General features: G+C 31.7%; 2 protein-coding genes and 1 pseudogene across 2 annotated transcripts; 1 reads left to right on the top strand and 2 right to left on the bottom strand.

The window, feature by feature from the left end:
* Positions 1 to 1,698: 1,698 nt before the first annotated feature.
* Positions 1,699 to 6,569, top strand: LOC130979378 (caffeoylshikimate esterase-like). The gene is made up of 8 exons (XM_057902806.1): positions 1,699 to 2,129; positions 2,279 to 2,308; positions 2,870 to 2,999; positions 3,753 to 3,899; positions 4,008 to 4,138; positions 4,994 to 5,131; positions 5,697 to 5,795; positions 6,133 to 6,569. The coding sequence occupies exons 1-8, from the start codon at positions 1,779 to 1,781 to the stop codon at positions 6,349 to 6,351; spliced, it is 1,245 nt and encodes a 414-aa protein (XP_057758789.1). The 5' UTR covers positions 1,699 to 1,778; the 3' UTR covers positions 6,352 to 6,569.
* Positions 6,570 to 7,612: 1,043 nt separating this feature from the next.
* LOC130983312 (5S ribosomal RNA) lies at positions 7,613 to 7,732 on the bottom strand (annotated as a pseudogene).
* Positions 7,733 to 8,071: 339 nt separating this feature from the next.
* On the bottom strand, positions 8,072 to 12,094 carry LOC130982028 (tetraketide alpha-pyrone reductase 2-like). The gene is made up of 6 exons (XM_057905845.1): positions 11,789 to 12,094; positions 11,493 to 11,665; positions 11,231 to 11,416; positions 10,648 to 10,810; positions 9,995 to 10,184; positions 8,072 to 8,456 (listed from the first exon to the last, which is right to left on the bottom strand). The coding sequence occupies exons 1-6, from the start codon at positions 11,892 to 11,894 to the stop codon at positions 8,315 to 8,317; spliced, it is 960 nt and encodes a 319-aa protein (XP_057761828.1). The 5' UTR covers positions 11,895 to 12,094; the 3' UTR covers positions 8,072 to 8,314.
* Positions 12,095 to 20,163: the final 8,069 nt, after the last annotated feature.

The following is a 20,163-nucleotide window of genomic DNA, read 5'->3' on the forward strand; positions in this document are numbered from 1 at the left end:
TTTAAGAGGTCATTGTATTATAAAAGTCGTTATTTATATACTTAGACTCCTAAGAATGAACTCCAAATAAACTTAGATAAATAGGCGTAATTGATAATTATAATAGTACAAATACCTTTTATTGTAAATCTACTTTGTTTGATATTGTAACCAATAAATTCCAAAACTTTTTCAAAAACATGAACATAATATTTGGATTTGTTTCAATTTTTTTTTCTCAAGTGTGGCAAAATATTAAGAGATTCACATTGAGATTTTGTAAATGATTATATTAATTTTTGTGGTTGAACAAAGCTTACAAATTTAACTTTATAGATAACTTAGTTTTCGTTATATCCAAATTCTAAAATATTGTCTTCATAAGTATTTGCATAAATATTCTCAATTATTTTTATAAAATTTTTTATTTTAAAATGAATGACTTTACATATCTTCAAATAATATTAACTCATTTTTTTCATTATAAAAGAATGATATTGGAATATAGCTATAATGCACGGGACACTGATACGGATAGGGGATACGACATGATATGGGACACGCTGACACACGAATTTTAAAATTCTATAAGATATGGGGACACACATACATATAAAATATAAAGTATTTTTTAGATAAATCATAATGATATTTTGATATTTTATTGATATTAAAATATAAATTAATTTTTTAATTATTTTTAATGTCTTATTTTAATTATATCAAATATTTAAAATATATTTTATTTTAATAAATAATAATATATACTATATCTAAATTTATTTCAAGAATATATGTTAAGAATAAGACTGAACACGCTGACACGTAATGGTATTTATGTGTGTCCAAACATATCCGAAAAAGAATTTTTTGCTTTTTATTAAGACACGGTGGGACACAACAAATACGCGTATCGGACGAGTGTCAGTAAGTGTCGTGTCCGAAATGTGTTTGATATGCAGACATGGTAATTCAATGAGGTGTTTGTGCTTCATAGAAATATAGTATCTATAACTTAAATTAAATTGATAAAATAAATATAAATTTATTTATTTTAAATTATTTTTTATAAAAACATTTGAAGGAGACTATTTTATAATTTTTAAATTAAATTAGTATTTTTTAATTTAATTTAACTTATTTTAAATTAAAAATATCTAAAGAAATTATTTTAAAAATTTTAAAAAATATTTTGATAATTTAAAAATTTTTTAGAAAATTTTTGTACTTTATCATAGAAATTGATTTATTCAATTTACATACGTAGATACTTAATAGCCATATATATTAGTTAATATTTTACGTTCATAATCATTAACAAATCAAATTGAAAAAAAAAATTATATTATCTAACAAAAATAAATATTAGAAATTATTTTATATTAAAAAATTAAAAAACTATAATATTCTATTTTAAAAAAACTCAAAATAGTCTCTACAATTACTTCAAAAGACAATAAGATTTTTGATAAAAAAATACCAACTCAGTTTCTAAACTTTACTTTGATGGGACGAATTAGTCTCTATATAAAAAAAATCAATGTTATTTTTTTTAGTATAAAGACTAATCAATTCTAAAAAAAATATCAGAGATCGAATTTGATGTTTTTTCTTTTATTGGCCTTTCGAAATAATTGTTAGCATCATATTAAAATTTGGAGTACCATCTAATTAGTTTGGCTTGATTAAAATACAAAGTTGACTGAGTACCATTTTTTGTGTTACGTTGTTCGCAGTTTCCCACTTTCCCCTCTTTAATTGCAGCACTACGAAACCTTTGTGTCCGCAAAACGTTGTATATGATCCCAACAACACAAATTAACAAACCCGTGAATCACTCTCATTCCAACATGAATCTCTCTCTGACTTTCAGATTCCGGTCAGAGATCCTTTCACAACTTCATTTCACACCGATATCTCCGATCAAGCACCCCTTAAAGAAGCAAGAACTTCACTTTTCAACCAACCACAAGGGATCAAAACCCATGAACACAAAACTCACGGTGACAGCAAAGAAAACATCCATTGAAGGTGTGAGTGAAGAGTTAAACTCCATAGCTTCTTATAATCTTGACTTCGCTTACTCGCGCAGAAAGGTCCGTGCAGCCTTCATTGAAGTTCATCAGCAGCTGGATCACTGCTTGTTCAAGGTTAGTTGATTCTTGGTCATGGATATTGGAACGCTTCCATTGCTCAAGTTACATTTGTTTTTTGCTTTTTCTTTTTAAACTTCTTTTACTGGTTTTCGTTTTGGCATTGCTTAAGAACCAGTTGCTGATGTTTCAATCTCCAATGCCAGAATGCTCCTGAAGGGATCAGAACCGAAGAGGTAAGTTTCAATCTCTACAAAACTTTATTGGTACTTTTCTTTTTAGGGACTAATATGTTTGAAGTATAGATTTTCAGGGTTTATTTGTCTTAGTTTTTGTCTTTTATAATGATGTTATACGTCTGCGTCATAAATGATTTACTTATTTATTCAGTGACAAGAGGTTTCTTATTATCTTCTTTACCTTGTGAATGTAACCTTTTTTTCCTGCAATAGAAAGATTCTGCTTCTTACAAAATAGTTTCTATATGAAAGAAATTCACCGGACCCAACTTTTGTAAATTTGATCAAACTTTTCTGATGGTTATGAGTTGTTTTTCGTTTATTTTGTTTTATTTTTTTTCCAGTCGGAAGTAAAATCTTCAAAAGTTTATCAAACTTTGAGTTTTTTTTTTTGGGGAAGGGGGGGAGGGGGGTATGAGTGTTTTGTTGTGTATTTTGTTTATTTTATTTTTTCAGTTAGTGCCAAATCTTTTGGATGTCAAGATGTTTATGCTTTATATATATATTATGATTTAGTTTTGGTGAATTGTGTGATAAATTGTTTACTTATTTGTTCAGTGGTACGAGAGGAATTCTAGGGGATTGGAAATTTTCTGTAAGAGCTGGTTGCCACGGCCAGGGGTTCCGATTAAGGCCTCTGTATGTTTCTGCCACGGATATGGCGATACTTGCACCTTCTTCTTTGAAGGTTTGTCATAATTTGATTTCAAAATGCTGCCAAGTTGCCCTGCTCTCTATTATATGTTGTTGCTTTGCCCTGTATTATATGTTGAAGAGGCTGTTTTGTTTTTTTGGAGTCTAAGAGGGTGTTTGGTTTGTGTGTTCATATTTGTTTTCATACTCGGTGTCTTCTCTTCTTCTAAGTATGGGGAAATAAAGTTAAAACAGGATATAATTGAAAACGGGATTTTGAAGAGATGTAAGTGTAACCGGGTTGAGTTCAGGCAGGTTTCATATGCATCCATTTGACCCATGGTTGGGAACTAATGAATGGTTTTGTCTATACAGATTTTGGATTTGCTTAGAATGATCAAATTATATCTTTCCACATTTTCAGTCATTTTAGAAACTATTCTAAAATATTGGATTTTCCATTATTTAAATCTTGTATCACCATCACATGCATGATTTATCATTCAATGAATCATTGACAAAATTAGGTCAAATTGGGAAGTTTGTTATTTTGATTTTTTACAAAAGCAAGCAATGACATTGTTTGGTCATGAATTCACCTAGTAGGACAAGGCTTTGTCGTTATCATATTGTTTTCCCTGTATTCACTCTTTTCTTTACAAATTACTCCCGTTTTCACTCTTGTTTACAAAGTTGTAGAAATATAAAACATTGTAAATAAAAAACAGAAAACATCTTCTCAAATCAAGCCAATATTTGCATGATTCACAGGGCATTTAGTTTATCTATTTTTCAATTTTTTCCTCAGGTATAGCCAGGAGAATTGCATCATCTGGATATGGTGTTTATGCTATGGACTATCCAGGTTTTGGCCTTTCAGAAGGATTACATGGATACATACCAAATTTTGATGATTTAGTTGATGATGTTATCGAGCATTATAGAAGAATTAAAGGTGTGCAGTTTTAGTATCCATGACTGCTGTAACATTTCACATGTGAAGATTTAAAATATTTAAACTCTTTTTACCCCTTAAAATCATGGTTTGTATTTCAATTGGCAGAAAGGCCTGAGCTGAGAGAGTTGCCTCGATTTATATTGGGTCAGTCAATGGGAGGAGCAGTTTCTATTAAAGTTCATTTGAAGGAGCCAAATAATTGGGATGGAATGATCCTTGTAGCACCAATGTGTAAAGTAAGCTCGTCCATCTGTATTTCATTCGATGCTCACCAATTTTTTATTTAATTTAAATCGTTGTAGTTCAGCGTAAACTCTGCACTGAATTCAGTTTGAGTAGTTTTTCGTCTTCTGCAAGCATCGATTGCTGTTTCTATCAATGGTTGATACAATTGGATCTTTGCTCGATTATATTGACCAATAAAAAATGTTATAATTAATGTCAAACCTGCGACACTCCTTTAGCTTTTAAAGAGTGACAAGGGACACTAAACCAAACTGCTATTAGCATTCATTGGTGAAATATAAAACAAATGATGCTTGTTTCTTATTAGATTGGGAATATGCCTATGTATATTATATAGATAATAGTTTGCATTTGATACAGAAGAGAAACTCATTAGCCATTACAAAAGCTTACCTTTGGATAATGATTGAACTAAGCTTACCTTTTTGTGGCAACTAGTTTTTATTTTTTATTTTTTATAATTGTGTTCCCTTTTTAGGGGCCATCATACATTCATACTACTATATTGTGGGGTTAATTTATTTAAAATTCAATGGAAAATGTATTTTTATTAATCTTATTAGCTATTACAGTATTTACCTGGCTTAGCCAAACAATATTTATGATAACCATTTTGAATTTGGCGATTAGTTTGAGTATTGTGATTTCCAAGTTTTGTACTGCTTTAATTTACGTGAACATTTTTGCATTACAAGCTGGAAACTTTTATCGCTAACTCAAATAGTTAAACACTCTTTGATAAAAAGTGGCTTTTGTAATTTCTTTTTTGTCCCGTCTTTTCAATATAGTTTTGTAATGTACAACTTTCAGTTGAAGCATGGTTTGCTGATTTCTGTTGCGGGTAGATTGCAGATGATGTGATGCCATCTGATGCAGTTATGAAGGTATTAACTCTTTTATCGAAGGTGATGCCAAAAGCAAAACTGTTCCCAAACCAAGATCTAGCAGAGCTTGCCTTCAGGGAACCAAGCAAAAGAAAATTGGTTAGTGACTTATACAGAATTAACTTTTGGATTCCAATATAACAAAACAGACATTTTGATTCCTTGTCTTGCTCTTCAACAAAATATCTTGCACTTTCTTAGTGTTAGAACTTAGAAGTTGATTGATTCATTTTTATCATGTTTTCTGACATATTTTCCGCATTGTCATATATATATATATATATATATATATATATATATATATATATAAATCATGCTGTTTGGAGTTAAGGATTACTTCAGAGTCTATTATTGTTTAGTTCTCTCTTTGACTGTCTCATCATTTCATTATCTTTCACATGAACTCGTACGTTGTAGTTACAATCATCGAGTTTGTTCATGTTTGACGATCACAACTATTTTAATTAGAGAAAGATGGGAAATTGTGGCAGAGGTTACTCTATTCAAAGCTTCAATTTGTTGTCTAAGATTTGCAACGTTGTTGTTTGTTCTACTTGATACTTAAATTTTGTATTGATTTGCAAAACAAAACCCGTGTTAGTCATAATCAAACTAAATACATTGATAATATTAATTTATCCCTAGTGTTGATTTATCTTTTTAGGCTGTTTACAATGTCATTTGTTATGATGATAATCCGCGACTGAAAACCGGTATGGAGCTTTTACGAACCACAAAAGAAATTGAATCACAAGTACAGAAGGTCAGTATTCTTTTTGTCTTCCAATCTCTATATTTTCATATTTGAGTTCTTTTCCATTGCTTCGGTAGTTTGTTTCTTTTTTCATATTTGAGATCCTTTTCTTTTGTTGCAACTCAAAGAAGGTTTTCTCACTAAAATAGAAAAGATCCCGTATCATCCCTTTCTTGAAATTTAAGCATTTCATTTTTGTTTTCTCAATTTAAAATCCACCATTGGTAAATATTACAAGTGGCCATACGATACTCTAGCTAAATCTATTTTTGAATTTTTCTATGTGCAATAATTACCATAACAAGAAGAAAAACTATATTTTGCATGTGCATGTGGATGATTGCAGGTTTCGGCTCCATTATTGGTTATTCATGGAGGAGATGATAAGGTGACGGATCCATTGGTGAGCCGGTTTCTTTATGAGAGTGCCTCTAGCAAGGATAAGACTCTAAAGATTTATGAAGGTGGTTATCACTGCATTCTAGAAGGTGAACCTGATGAGAGAATTTTTGCTGTACATGATGACATTGTGTCTTGGCTTAATTCTAGGTGTTCAACTAAGTGATGTCCTTACCATGGAATATTTCCACCATTTTCATGTTATGTCATTCTTCAAATAATGTAACAATTCTGTGACTTCTAATCAAGAAATTCTAGAAGTCGTTAGTCTGGAATAAAGAGTAGGTGTCATTCTAGGAACGCCTCTTCAATCTCTTTCACATTTTCATGTATTATTCATCTTGGAATGAATAAATTATATTGATCCAAAGGTATATTCTCATCCTCTTATGCTTCTTTATTATTTTTGTTTAAATGTTATGGCGGGGTGGGGGAGTATGCTCCTGAGCTAGCCTCGACATAAGCATGCCCGAAGTGCTGATTTGGGGCCCCTCTTGATCTGGGGACTGGGGAGTTGGGAAGCCATAGATGGCGTGGATTCAATCCAAAATTTGAGTGCTGCCCTTCGATTCTCCTACTGTTCTTCTGTCATACTAAAGCTTGTGCTGGAACAATTTTCTTCTAGGCAAATCTTGTTTAGGTTAATGTAGTCAATACACATCGTGCACTTTCCGTTACTCTTAGGGATCATAACTATGCTGTAGAGCTAGCTGTAGAGGATGATCCTTAGTTGGTGAGTCTAATGGCTGCTTAATAATATGCATCTTTTGCAAGGCATTTTTCACTTCCATGCAGTGAAATTATGGCCTTTGAATACTCCTATGCATCCATCTCATATCATTCATGTTGATAAAGATGGTGAAAGTGCCTTTAGGACTATTTACAAAGAAATCTGTTGCAAGATTTCGCAAATTCCTATAGTTGTCATTCATCAAAACTAAATACTTTGAATTCATGTCTACCTATGGTTACAAGATTTAGAGATTTACAAGACTAATATTAATCACACTCCTGTATGATTTATGATGCCAATATTGTATATCATTTTATGGCACTCTAAAACCTCTCCTACTGAGGACCTTTGGTTATCCTCCTCTTGTATATATTCTCGTTTATTTTTCCAAAGAACGGACAAGATGGCTCACTTTCCCGAAAAGTTGGAAGGTAATGTGCGAGGTTTGTTAGATTTAGAGTTTGTTCTTTTATGAGGAACAGGAATTCGTATGTATAATGTTTAGCTTGAGATTTAGTTTAGGTGGTGCTGCTGTGTGTCAGAACTCGAGATATCGTATACTCGTAGAATTGAATATAATATATTTTTTTTTTGTATGGGTTGCTGCATGCACAAGGCGGGATTCGAACTCCCGACACTTGCTTAAGCGGACTAGTGAGCTAACCACTAGACCAACCCAACTTGGTTTTTTAAAGAGGTGCAACACGAGGACTTCCCAGGAGGTCACCCATCCTAGTACTACTCTCGCCCAAGCACGCTTAACTGCGAAATTCTGATTGGGATCCGGTGCATTAGTACATATATATATATATGTGTGTGTGTGTGTATGAAAATATATGTTGTATTTAGGTATTCACGTAGACACACATAATATATTTGTCACTAAGCATAGTATTATAATAATGAGGATGTTACCAAGAAGTATGATCGTTATTAATTAATTGTACATGTATTTGAATTTTTTCAAGTTAACAAAATAAAAGAGAGGATTTTAGTGATGGGTAAATGTGGATTATCGGCTTTTATGCTGTGGAGTGTGTTATTGTTTATCCTGAAATAATCTCTACTTTATTGTACTGAGTTCTTTCTTTCAAAATAATAATAATAATAATAATAATAATAATAATAATAACAAAGAGAATGTTTTATTGTTATTAAAATGAGTGTCAAAATGGTGTTTGCTCTAGAGATTTATGCATATCGGGGTTAGTCTATTTTACAAATAACGATACAATAATTAAGTAGAACCATGAACAGAGAAAGAAAAGTGCACATAAATTATAGTGTTTTTAAGTATATAGCTATTTGGTTAAATACACTACTGCTTCTTTATTTTTGATTATTGGAGCAGAAATCTTACACGAACATCAAATTCGACAGATTATTATGAACGATGTCATAGCAAGCCCCTTTTTTGAAAGCTTTGGATGCAGTCATCAAACATCTGTTCAAGGGTTTTGAATGGAGGAAACCCCAATTGAGTAATTTTGGTGGTGTTCATGCTATGTGGGTTGTTGTCTCCTTCCAGGCTGCTGCACCTGTAACACCATATACATCTAACTTCAGAAAAGCAGATCTCAAAGCATATCAAAAGATTGACAGAGATTTGGTATAATGTTTATAATTGAGTAAAATATCATTTTGATCATCAAACAATGCAAATAAAATATATAAGAATTTAATTTTAATGTCTTGTCAAATCATATATCTAATTATATAATATTATGTTAATAAAAGTATTTATTTTTTTATATTGATCACATAACTGGTTATCCAAAAAATAAAATGGGATCAAGTGATTATATAAAATATTTAATACTATCAGTATATTAAAATTAAACTCAATCTATAATCTTTCAAAAGTTAATATCTAATTATTTATACAGTTAGATTCAATAGATTAGTAATATTTAACAATTCAGTTCAAACTTCAAAGCGAAGACCGTTTTGATTAGGACTGGCAATAGATAAGATAGGATAGGGGAGGGTTTGAGTTTTACCTTAATTCTATTCGCAGGTTGAAATTTTTTTTTAAAACTCTACCTTACTCTACTCGCTAGTTAAGAATTTCTCAACCCTAATCCTACTCGTACCCTAAAGTTCTAAATTTTACCGCAGAAAATTAAATTTTTTTAAACAAATATAAATTTAATCATTTCAAATTTTATACATATTAATAAAAAATTGTGTGAACCTAATTTAAAAAATGATGTTAGGATTTTTGAATTTACTTGGTGTAATATGTAATATTTCAATTTGAATTTTATTTTTAAATTTTATTTTTATTTTAAGCTAATTTTATAAAAAAAAATATACTAAATTAGTAAATTAAATTACTAACTTAATGATTATTACAAGTTTTTATAAAAGAGAAGTTGTGAGTTTAACACCCACTTTTTTCACTAATACCGAAATCTACTGTTTTTATCAAAATTCTATGCTACTATCACGTAGGATATAAATAGTTTCAAGCATATTAGGTGAATATAAAAAGTTAATTATTAAATTAATTATTTATATATTATATATATTAAAATATAAAATATATATAAAAAATAAATTAAGATAATATATATATTTATATATAAATATATGATAATTAATTTGATTACTAATTTTTATTGTGTACATAACATTTTTTTTAAAAAAAAACTATTTTTAAGTATCTCTATTTCCGTTATATATGTTTATATTTTTCTGATTCTATTTATAAATTTAAAAGTAATTAAAATATTATTTTATTATTTTATCAATTTTTGTATTTTAAAAATTCTTTATTTTTATACTATTCAAACACTAGCTTAGCTAGTAGCTAAGCCAACTTTTCTGGGATTAAAACATTTCTCCGCATAACCCATATAATAATTTAGAAAAATTTTTAAGTGTACTGTTGTGTTTCAGTGATTTTTTATCATTGATCTTAATTATAAAAAAAATATATAATATATATAATTAAGATTAACGGTTAAAAATCACTAATATATTGATATAACGTACATTTGAAAATCTTCCAATAATTTATGGTGTTAAATAGAAAGAAAAAAATTAGAAGAAAGATTTGTAAAAGTTAACGTACTTTTTAGCAAATGGATAGGAAGGATATCTGGCCCTAAGCATTTCAATGATTTGTGACCAATGGGCTACTGAGCTAGAACAAATGAGCCTGCCACTTGCTTTGGCATCCTCCATAGCCAATATGTGAGCAGCTATCACATCATTTATGTGTACAAAGCCCACTGTTGTATTTGGATATTCTTCTCTCACACCTGTTTAAAAATGGTGATGAAGGGAGAAAACAAAAAAAAAAAATAAAGAACCGTTCAAAGATATTTATCACCACTCGCCCAAAATATGTGCTGCGCAAAACGTTTGCACTGTAAGACTTGGTCTAATGACAGTTGTGTATGCCTTATTTCCGATATTTTCAATTTATGTCAAAATTATTTCCTAAACGTCTAAATCATTTTAAAAGACAAAACTAAAAATATTTAAGGATAATTTTAACATAAATTAAAAATATTAGAAACAAAAACCATACTTTTCCCTGTTAAAATTATATGTGTTACAATATTTCATAAAATATAGTTTACTCCAAATGAAAGTAACATACAATAACTATTAATTTATTCCTATATTGATTTATTTATCAACAAACTAATATATTTTGAGAGTCAATGATAGGTTATTTTGAATACAATCTAATAATCCTTAGGTATAACAGGATCTAACCTTTGACGATGCTTAGAATCATGTACAATGTGCTTGTTGGCTGTGGTGCAAGCAGGGGACCAACAACAAAAGAGGGATTAACCACAACTAGATCCATTCCATTTTCCTTTGCAAGTTTCCAAGCCTCTTTCTCCCCTATAGTCTTTGCATATGCGTACCACAGCTGCATATTCACAAAATTATTTAAAAATAAATTGTTTAAATATTCAGAATGAAGTATCAAGATTACTCAGGACAACCTATATATGTTGTTGATAAAACAAAAATGTTATATGCACATTAAATATATGTATTATTAACTTATTTTCAATATTTATTTTGTATTTCAATATATATTATAACAAGTAATTATTTAGTAGTTGATTTTTTATGTACATACAGCATATCAAAACTACTCAAAGAAACAAGTTGATTCAATTGACAATTCTACTAAAACAATGGGTGTTTTATCGGCAAACAATCTTTCATGGATAATTTTTATTAATGATCTGGACTTTTGTTCTTTTGAGTAATTTCAGGAGTAATTTTAATACACATTACTGAAAAAAAAGTTACGATAATGGTAGCAAATGTTACTACTTACGTTGTAGCGTTTGCAGTATTCTATATCAGTCCAATGAGACTCGTTAAGAGGAGATACTTGCTGCACATCGTAACGGTATCTTATGGAAGAGCAAGATGAGGTGAGCACAACGCGTTTAACTCTTGCTTTGATGCAGGAATTCAGCACATTCACGGTTCCTTTTATACACGGATCAATTAGAGTTGCCTGCAACATTTTTCAAATCTTCAAATGAATTTTACAAAAGAACAAAAAGTTGATTAAGCTTAAGTAGATAGAAGACCTGAACGTTGTTATCATAAGGAACTAGCACTGGAGATGCTGTATGAAAGACACCATCAACCCCTGCCACTGCCTCATCAAAGTTCCCTTCCACCAATAAATCCGCTTTAAAAATCTTTAATCTCTCTTTAGCTCCACTCAATTCCCTTAGAAAGCCAACCTTCTCCACATCATCTGATCAAATAATTAAGTAACATGTAGCAGTAAAACCGTATAGCCAAATTAGAAATCAAACTATAGCATAAAATAAAAATAAAAATAAAAAAAGCAAGTGAATCTTAGAATTAAAAGTGTCACCTGGGTTTCTCACGGTGGTCCTCACAGTGTAACCCTTTTCTAGTAAGGCTTTGATAAGGTAAGCTGCGATGAAACCGGTGCCCCCAGTCACGCAGAATTCAGGCATCTCTCTCTTATCGTTTAATCTGATTTCTTTTCTCTTGTCTTTGTAACTCTTGACTTTTAGCAGCTGTTTGTGATCTTTGTTGCTCTTATGTAATATCGGATTAGGTCTACCGATCAAGTGAATAGATGAACTCCATAGCCCAACTTTGTGAAGGTAGGAGAGTCACGTGAGTTTCATTCCACTTAGATTCCAATTTGGTTTATGACAGATGTGTCACACCAGAACTGTCAGCTAGTTGGTTATTTTATTTTATTTTTTGTTTTTTTTTTACGCTATTTCTTAACTTAATAATTTAAAAATTAATTCATCCTAAATTTAAATTTTATTTAAAATTTGTTCTTTATCAATAAATTACTATATTTATAAGATTAAATTTAAAATTTTAACTTATTTAAATAAAATAATAAATTAATGGATAAAGTAAATTTTTTATTCCTAAAATTTTTAAAATTACCCCTTTTATTTAATTATGTTCAATTTTATTCTTAATGTCTAAAAAAAATTTTAATTTTATCTTTGTTAATTTTTTGGTAGTCAACTAATAATCAAATTATTTTTTCTAATTTTACTCTTACTCTTATCTCCTACCTCAACTCCATCTCTACTTACTCCTAAGTCTTACATTATCATCGTCAACAACAACATTCTCTGCACCAAATGCTTTTTCTTCTTCTCTATTCTTTTATATTGTTGAATCAAGTTCCGAATTCATCAATTATGAAAAAATTTTATCGAAGAAGAATTATTCACCCGTCACCGCCCATCATCTCCAACCAACTCTCTTTCTTTCCAGCGGCTATCCTCATCCTGTCACTCTCACACCAGAAGAGTAACAGTTGATGAATCCACATTTGATAATAATTTTTGGCTTGAAATGAGTGATTTTTATCACATAAACTTGTATTTATTCATTTAAATAGCATATTTTTGTGAATTCTCTCTCAATTGTATCTAATTGTTAAAAACATGTTTTTTGTGCTCTAAATTGCCAAATTAATTCTACTTTTATTCTATTTGATACTTTGATATGTTTGTTGAGTGATTTCAAGACTAATAGACAAGGATGGCTTTGAAGAGTGGAAAAAAAACATGCAAAGTAGGAGAATTCATAAAAATACAAAAGAAAAAAAACATTCGGATGCGTGCGTACGCACACAATGATACATATGTACAAATGTGAAGAATTAGCTGGCATGCGTACTCACACATTGAAAAAATTGGCAAGTATGCGTACGCACGAGTCCGAACGCGTGTCTCATTTAAAAAGTCACGTGCTATGCGTTTTGGAGGCATCTTTTAGCTCCATTTTGATGCCCTGAAACCAATTTGAAGCATACTCTTGGTGGGGAATAAGAACACATTACCATATGATCATTTTACAAGTTTTAACTAGGTTTTCATAATTTTTTTTAGAGAGAGAAACTCTCACTTTTTTTTAGGATTTATTAGATTTTATGCAATTTATACTTTAATTTTGAAATTTAGTTTGTCTCAATTGTAAGTTGTTTTTAATTTTCTCATCCTTTGCACTATACTTAGATTTTTTTTATAATTAAGGTTACTTTTGGTATATGCACTTGTGAATTTTTGAGTTTCATTAATGAATTTGATGTTTTGAGGTTTATACATGCTTGATTGAAGTGTTAGTATTGATTGTTTGGCTATAGTTTTTATTAATTTTTGTAATTTATTATATTTTATTACTATACCCACCAAGTATTTATTAAAATGCTCATTTTGAATATGAAATAGATTTTCATTTCTTGGTTTGGAGATTGAAGAACTAGGATATTAGAGTCGCTAATGTCTAACATTGAATGGTAGTTTTAGATTATTAGTTGATCTTGTTTTCACTAATGCTACTTTTTTATTAAGCTTAATTACTAAATTAACTAGAATTTGTGGATTAAGACCAAATATTCATCTATTTGAACAATTGAAATAACTCCCTTTTTGTCATATTCTCCAGGAGATTGTCTACAAAGATCACAGAAATCATCTCCAACCGTCTAAGCAAAGATCTTGTTGCCTCTGTTGACGCTCCCAATCCTGTTCCTTCCCGCATGTAAATACTAGTTATCTTAATTCTAGGGAATGATTATTTAGTTCAATTAATTTTATTATTTTATATCAACTTGAATTAGTTTCATTTTTTTAATTTTAAAATATCTTCAAATCTTCTATGACTACAACTTAATCAATTTGGCTTTCAATTCCACCCATTTTTTAATTTTTTTAAGATTATTTTTCTCATATTTCAAATTCTTATTTTCTCACATCCAAAACTCTCATAGCTACAACTCTATAAATTTTTCCATATTTAAAAATCTAGACATCCACATCCTTAGTTCTCCTCTAAGATGAAAATTACAAAATCAAAATTTCATAAACGACTACATGTCTAAAATTTAGAATTCAAACGAAAACGAATATTAAATTTAGATATCTAGAATAGAAAACAAATACATTGTCATATTTTTTAATTCATGATACAAAAGTAGTTCACACAATAACTTTTTTTGGGTTGTATAATAGGACATAAGGCCCAAAAGAAGAATAAAACTAATATAGAGTCACTACACAGGCCGAAGAGTAGCTCAGGTGGCGTGAGAAAAAAAATGTGATAAATGTGTGAGAAGTGTGTGAGTGTGTTGTGTACTTAAGACTGGGAGTTGTCCAATCTATTAAAGTACTACAGAGGGAGAAGACACCCCTTTATGTAGTAAGGTATGATCGTATGGTTTATATGGTGCAAATATATCGGCTTCCACTCAATTATATAAAACGGAGCACAACTGAAATTATCGAAAAAAAAGTAGGAATAAAGTGCTGCAAAGAACGCTTCTTAAGGCAAAGGTGGCAATCAATATTACTAGAGCTTTACCAACAAGATTTTGGTTGGTTAGATATTATCTTCCTAGTGCCTAGATAGATTTTAAATATGAACGAATTCAAGAATTCAAGATAGCTATTGCTTGAATCGTGGCATCTTGGGCCATGGTAGAAAAGTGCAAAAACCCTATGGCTATGGTTATTTGAAACCCGCAATTACTAAGATATGCACTTGGACTAGGAGTCAACAGAGTAAAACCACTAATAATAATGGAGGAAAGCCTAGTTGAAGAGGAAGAACACCAAAAGTGGAATGACACTGATAGTACAGGCAATAAGAGGATATTATAAGTTCAGACTGGAAATTATGGAAGAGTGGGAGAGGAGAGTCAAGGATCTAAGGAGCAGATGAATGAAATCCCCGATAATCCACAATTTAGGGGCAGAGGATCTGATGAGAAAGAATTATGGTTGATGTTAGGAAATGGAAAGATTTATTTTTTATTTTTTGATTAAAAAACGGGGCCTTTCAGTCCAACAAAAGAAAACAGAAGTTCAAAAACTACAAAGTGAACACTGAGCGGGATATAGCAACCCCTCTGCAATCATCAGACAAAAAGTTTTTTATCTCTGCAGGTGGTGTGTCAATGAAGTGATATCCTGGATCAGTTTCCAGACTCTTCTTTGCAAGCCAATCAGCTACTATGTTTCCTTCTCTTAAATTGTGCCTGAACTATACTTTTCATTGCCTTTTTATCCAATTATTTATCTTTCTAATCACTGAATTTGGGTGTTTATTTCTTTTATCTTCTTGGATCATAATCTCATATACAACTTTGGAGTCTATCTCAACTATAACTCTTCTTAATCCCAATTCCTATGTGGTAGATAACGCATAATATATACCCCAAATCTCTGCCTGAAAAGCAGTACAGTTACCTAGATTTGCCACAAAGTCAGCCACCCATCTTCCCAATTCATTTCTCACCACACCCCCACATCCTGCTTGTCTTGGATTCCCCCTCGAGGCCCCATCTGTGTTCACTTTAACCCAATTTTTTATTGGAGGTTTCCACGCCACTTGCACTTCAATTCTTTTCCTCCTCTGTGTGAAGATTGCTTCCTTCCGGAACGTTGTTTCAATCTCATTTACTAGATTAAGAATTATGTTTTTCGCTTCATTCGGTCTCTTGAACTGGGGAGAAAAAATCTCTTTATTCCGCCAACGCCATATTTGCCAACAAATCACAATGAAGAGGGTTATCCATGAGTCTTCAGGGTCGCGGCCCAGTTTGGATGTGAGGTTCCATCTCAACCACAAATCGAAGGGAGCTCTAAAGAAATTTTTTATATGATGTGGACTTAATAAGCGCGTCCAGGTACGAGAAGCAACTGGGCAATCTCTTAGCACATGAATCTGGGATTCTGGCACTCCTCTGCATCTGTGGCACTCAGCATTCGTCCCTAGAATCCTGCTTCGCCTTTCGGAAGTCATCAACTTGTTATGAAAGGTAAGCCACACAAACACTTTTATCTTCTGTGGACCTTTCCATTTTCAAACAATATCCCATATACGATTTTGTACACTCCAACTATTTGTTAGAGCGTTATAAGCACTTGCTATAGTGAATTGTCCGGACTGTGTAAGTTTTCATAAAGCCTTATCCTTTTTTAGGTCTTCATTTGGTGGATGTATAGCTTGAATATGATTAATGGTTTCTTCAAGAAGATGTATGGAAATGGAAAGATTTATCAATGAACTGAAGGTTGGAGGGCTAATAATTTTAAAGAGAAAGGAATTAAGTGGGCTAACAGGCCCAATGTCTTTTTCTTTTGAGTAGTAGATTATGAGTCTGATTAGCTATCTAGAAGAAGATTTGGGCCAAGGTAATCAGCAAAATGATGAAAACTATGTAGAAAGACAACGGACTAAAACCCGAAACAACAAGGTGAGTAATGATCAAGAGGGGTAATGTAGGAATCAACACACAGACAAGGCCCATAATCTTCCAAAACAAATCAACAAAGGGAAAAGAACTTTTTAACTATAGGAGAGCTATTAAGGGAGAAATTATGCATCAACAAAGTAAACAATAACCAAGTTGGGTTGGTCGAGTGTTTAGCTCACTCATCTACTTAAACAAGTGTCGGGAGTTCGAACTCCGCCTTGTGCATGCAGCAACTCATTGGCCAGCGGCAGACCCTTAAATGGAGCTCAGATCCGGGACGAATTAGTCTTTAACCTGTCGGGTTAGGGGATACAGAAAAAAGCAAAAACACCAAAGGTAAAACCATCATTCAAAGAACTGAAACAAGGGAATTTATTTTATGGAACTAGCGGAGGATCATGAGGATATGGAGGCTGATGTGCATGACATTATAGAACATAAAACAAATGAAAAATGAGAATTGGAGTTGGTACATAGTCTAAGGATGAATTTGAAGCTGAAAGGGGGAAGGGAAGAAGATGAATTGATGCATATGAAAAGAAAAATATAGGCTGAATTGGAGACAACAGATGAAGTAGAACACAACAAGAAGATGAAAAGGATGGACAAACAAGACAACAGATGAAGTAGAACACAACAAGAGGATGAAAAGGATGGACAAACAAGACATAGCCGAGGAGACAGGCCTCATCATACCCCACCAACAACCATTATCATCATAAGCTGGAATTGTCGCGGGTTGGCAGCTCTCACGACAATAGCAAAGTTGCTAAATTTGTGCAAAACTTTTAAGCTGTCCCTTTTATTTTTTATAGAGACTAAAGCTAGTAAGCAAAGTAGAGATAGAATTAGAAGGAAATTAGACTTTGACTAAGTATTTGTGTAGAATCCCAGGGCTTGTCCGGGAGCCTCCATGTTTATGCCTGGTGTGACAATTTTATTAAAGCAAATATAGCTAGTAGCAATAATAAGCTTTGAAAATGTATATTTGTGTATGGGCATCCTGACCCCAGAAAGAGAAGATATTTATGGTAAGAGCTTACAAATAGAAATGCTAATCAGAATATTTCAAAGGTATTCTTTAGGGATTTTAATGCTGTCATCATCTCAAGATGAGAAGATAGTGTTACATATCAAACCAAATAATCAAGTCCAAGCATTTAGAAATTTTGTGGATGATAATTCTCTCATGGATATGGAACTTCAAGGATTGAAATTTACTTATTTCAGTAATCCCAAAAACCGTTTTGTCTCACTAAAAAGAATAGACAAGGCCTTGACTAACTGAGAATGGCAAAGACTTTTCCATCATGCTACGCTCACGACCCTACTTGCTGTAAATTCTGACTACACACCATTGGTGCTTAATCTTAACCTAAAAGAAAAAAAACCAAGTACTTTAAATTCAAGGTATATTAGGTAGACCATGAAAAGTGTCGAAATATAATGAGAAAGGGCTAGGAGAATAGTAGAAAGGAAAAAAATAATCAATAGACAGATCTTAATCAAGGAATGGAGAGGTGTAAAAGAGAATTATCCGAATGAAGCAATGTAACCTTTAAAAGGGTAGAGATGGAGATAGAAAGACAGAAAACAAATTACAACAAGTACAAGAGGTTATTAAATAATTGAAGTTGGAGATATCCTGATTATGAAGACAGGAAGAAAAATACTGGGGTAAAAAAACAAGAGTGAAATTGCTAAAGCTGGGGGACTGGAACACATCTTTTTTTCATGCGACAACTATTCAGAGAAGGGATAGAAATCAGATTGAAAGATTTAAAAATTCAAGTGGGAATTTAGTTTGTGAAGAAAAGAAAATTTAAAAGTTAGTAGAAAAACACTTTAATAAGTTGTTCAAGGCCACTGAAAACATTAATATGGAAGATTGCATTGGTCAAGTTCCTATAAGAGTCACCACAGATATGAATCAAGAATTAACGGAGGAAGTCACAGATAAAGAAGTCAAGGAGGTGATTTTTAGCATGGGAAGTCTCAAGGCTCCAGATCCAGATGGTTTGAACGAATTTTTCTTCCAAAAATATTGGGACATCATTGGAAAAGAAGTACGATGTGGTTAAGGGTTTTTTTAGGAAGGGAATCTTCCTTACAATATTTGTGAAACTACTTTTGTGTTGATTCCTAAGGTAAAACAAATACTAAGTCTCTTAACCAAATGAGGATTACTTTTGGCTACCTGATTCTAATTAGGACTAGGATTGATATAAAAGAAATTATGGACATATCATCATGGAATAATCCAAGAAAGCATCTCAGGCTTCCAGCTTATTAGGAGCGTACAAAGAATAAGGCCTTAAAATGGATTGAAGTGAGAGTTGTAGACAAGGTAGAAGGATGGAAAAGGAAGCTTCTAAATCAAGTCGAGGAAGAAGTTTTGATCAAGTTGGTACTTCAAGCAATCCTGATTCATGCCATGAACATGGTTAATTTTCCAAAGGGGTTCTATCAAAGGCTAAGCGCTAAAGTTGCTAAAGATATGTCTGAGAAAGAGTGATAGTGGCAACGATTTTAAAGACTTTTATATATTCAAAATTTGGCTCACCTTGCCAAGCAAGCATGGAGGATGTTTGAAAATCTTTAAGCTATTTGGGCACAGGTTCTCAAAGCTAAATATTTTCTAAATGAGGATTTCAAAGAAGTAAAAATTGGAAGAGCATCATCTTGGACTTGAAAAAGTTTAATACAAAAAAGGGATTTTTCTTTAAGAAATGGCAGATGGTCAATAGGAAAAGGTGAAGAAGTAATGATATGGGAGGACACATGGATCTTAGGGCAGGAAAGAATTGAGATACTAAGGAATAATGAAATAAGAGTTGTCAAGAAACTTTTAAATAAAGATGGGAGTTCGAACATTGATAAACTTAGAATTTATTTTGATGGTTTCATGGTGGATAAAATTAAGAGAACCCGGATCAGCATAATCATTGAAATGGATAAGTTAATATGGACTCATAGGATTAATGAAAAATTTACTGTGAAGATCGGATACTACACAGCAAGAAGGAAAATACAATTACAAGAACAATACAGGTCATTCCCAAGTGAAAACTTCAAGGAATTGTGGGGTGAATTTGAAGTTTACAAGTGTTGTAAAAAATTAGAGGGTTTATTTGGAGGGAAGTTCACAATATTATTCCAATTTTTAAAAATTTATACAAGAGAAAAATTACCAAGACATCTCTATGTCATATTTGTATGTAAGAATAGGAAATTACGGAGCATGCATTGTTATTATGTCCATGGACAATAACAGTATGGTTTAGAGCCCAAATACAGTGCAGTCCCAATACTCAGACAGTCTCATCAAATAGGAAGCTAGATGCTGGAGCTGTATGGAAAAGGAATATAGAGCATATATAAGCAAGGCGGGATTTCTCATGTGGTAGGTTTCGAATCAAGAAATCAAGCTGTGCATTAGAAGGCTGAATCAAACCCAAAACTCATTATATTTAAGCATAAACTACCTG

Source organism: Arachis stenosperma, chromosome 5 (assembly GCF_014773155.1).
Source record: "Arachis stenosperma cultivar V10309 chromosome 5, arast.V10309.gnm1.PFL2, whole genome shotgun sequence".
NCBI lineage: Eukaryota > Viridiplantae > Streptophyta > Magnoliopsida > Fabales > Fabaceae > Arachis > Arachis stenosperma.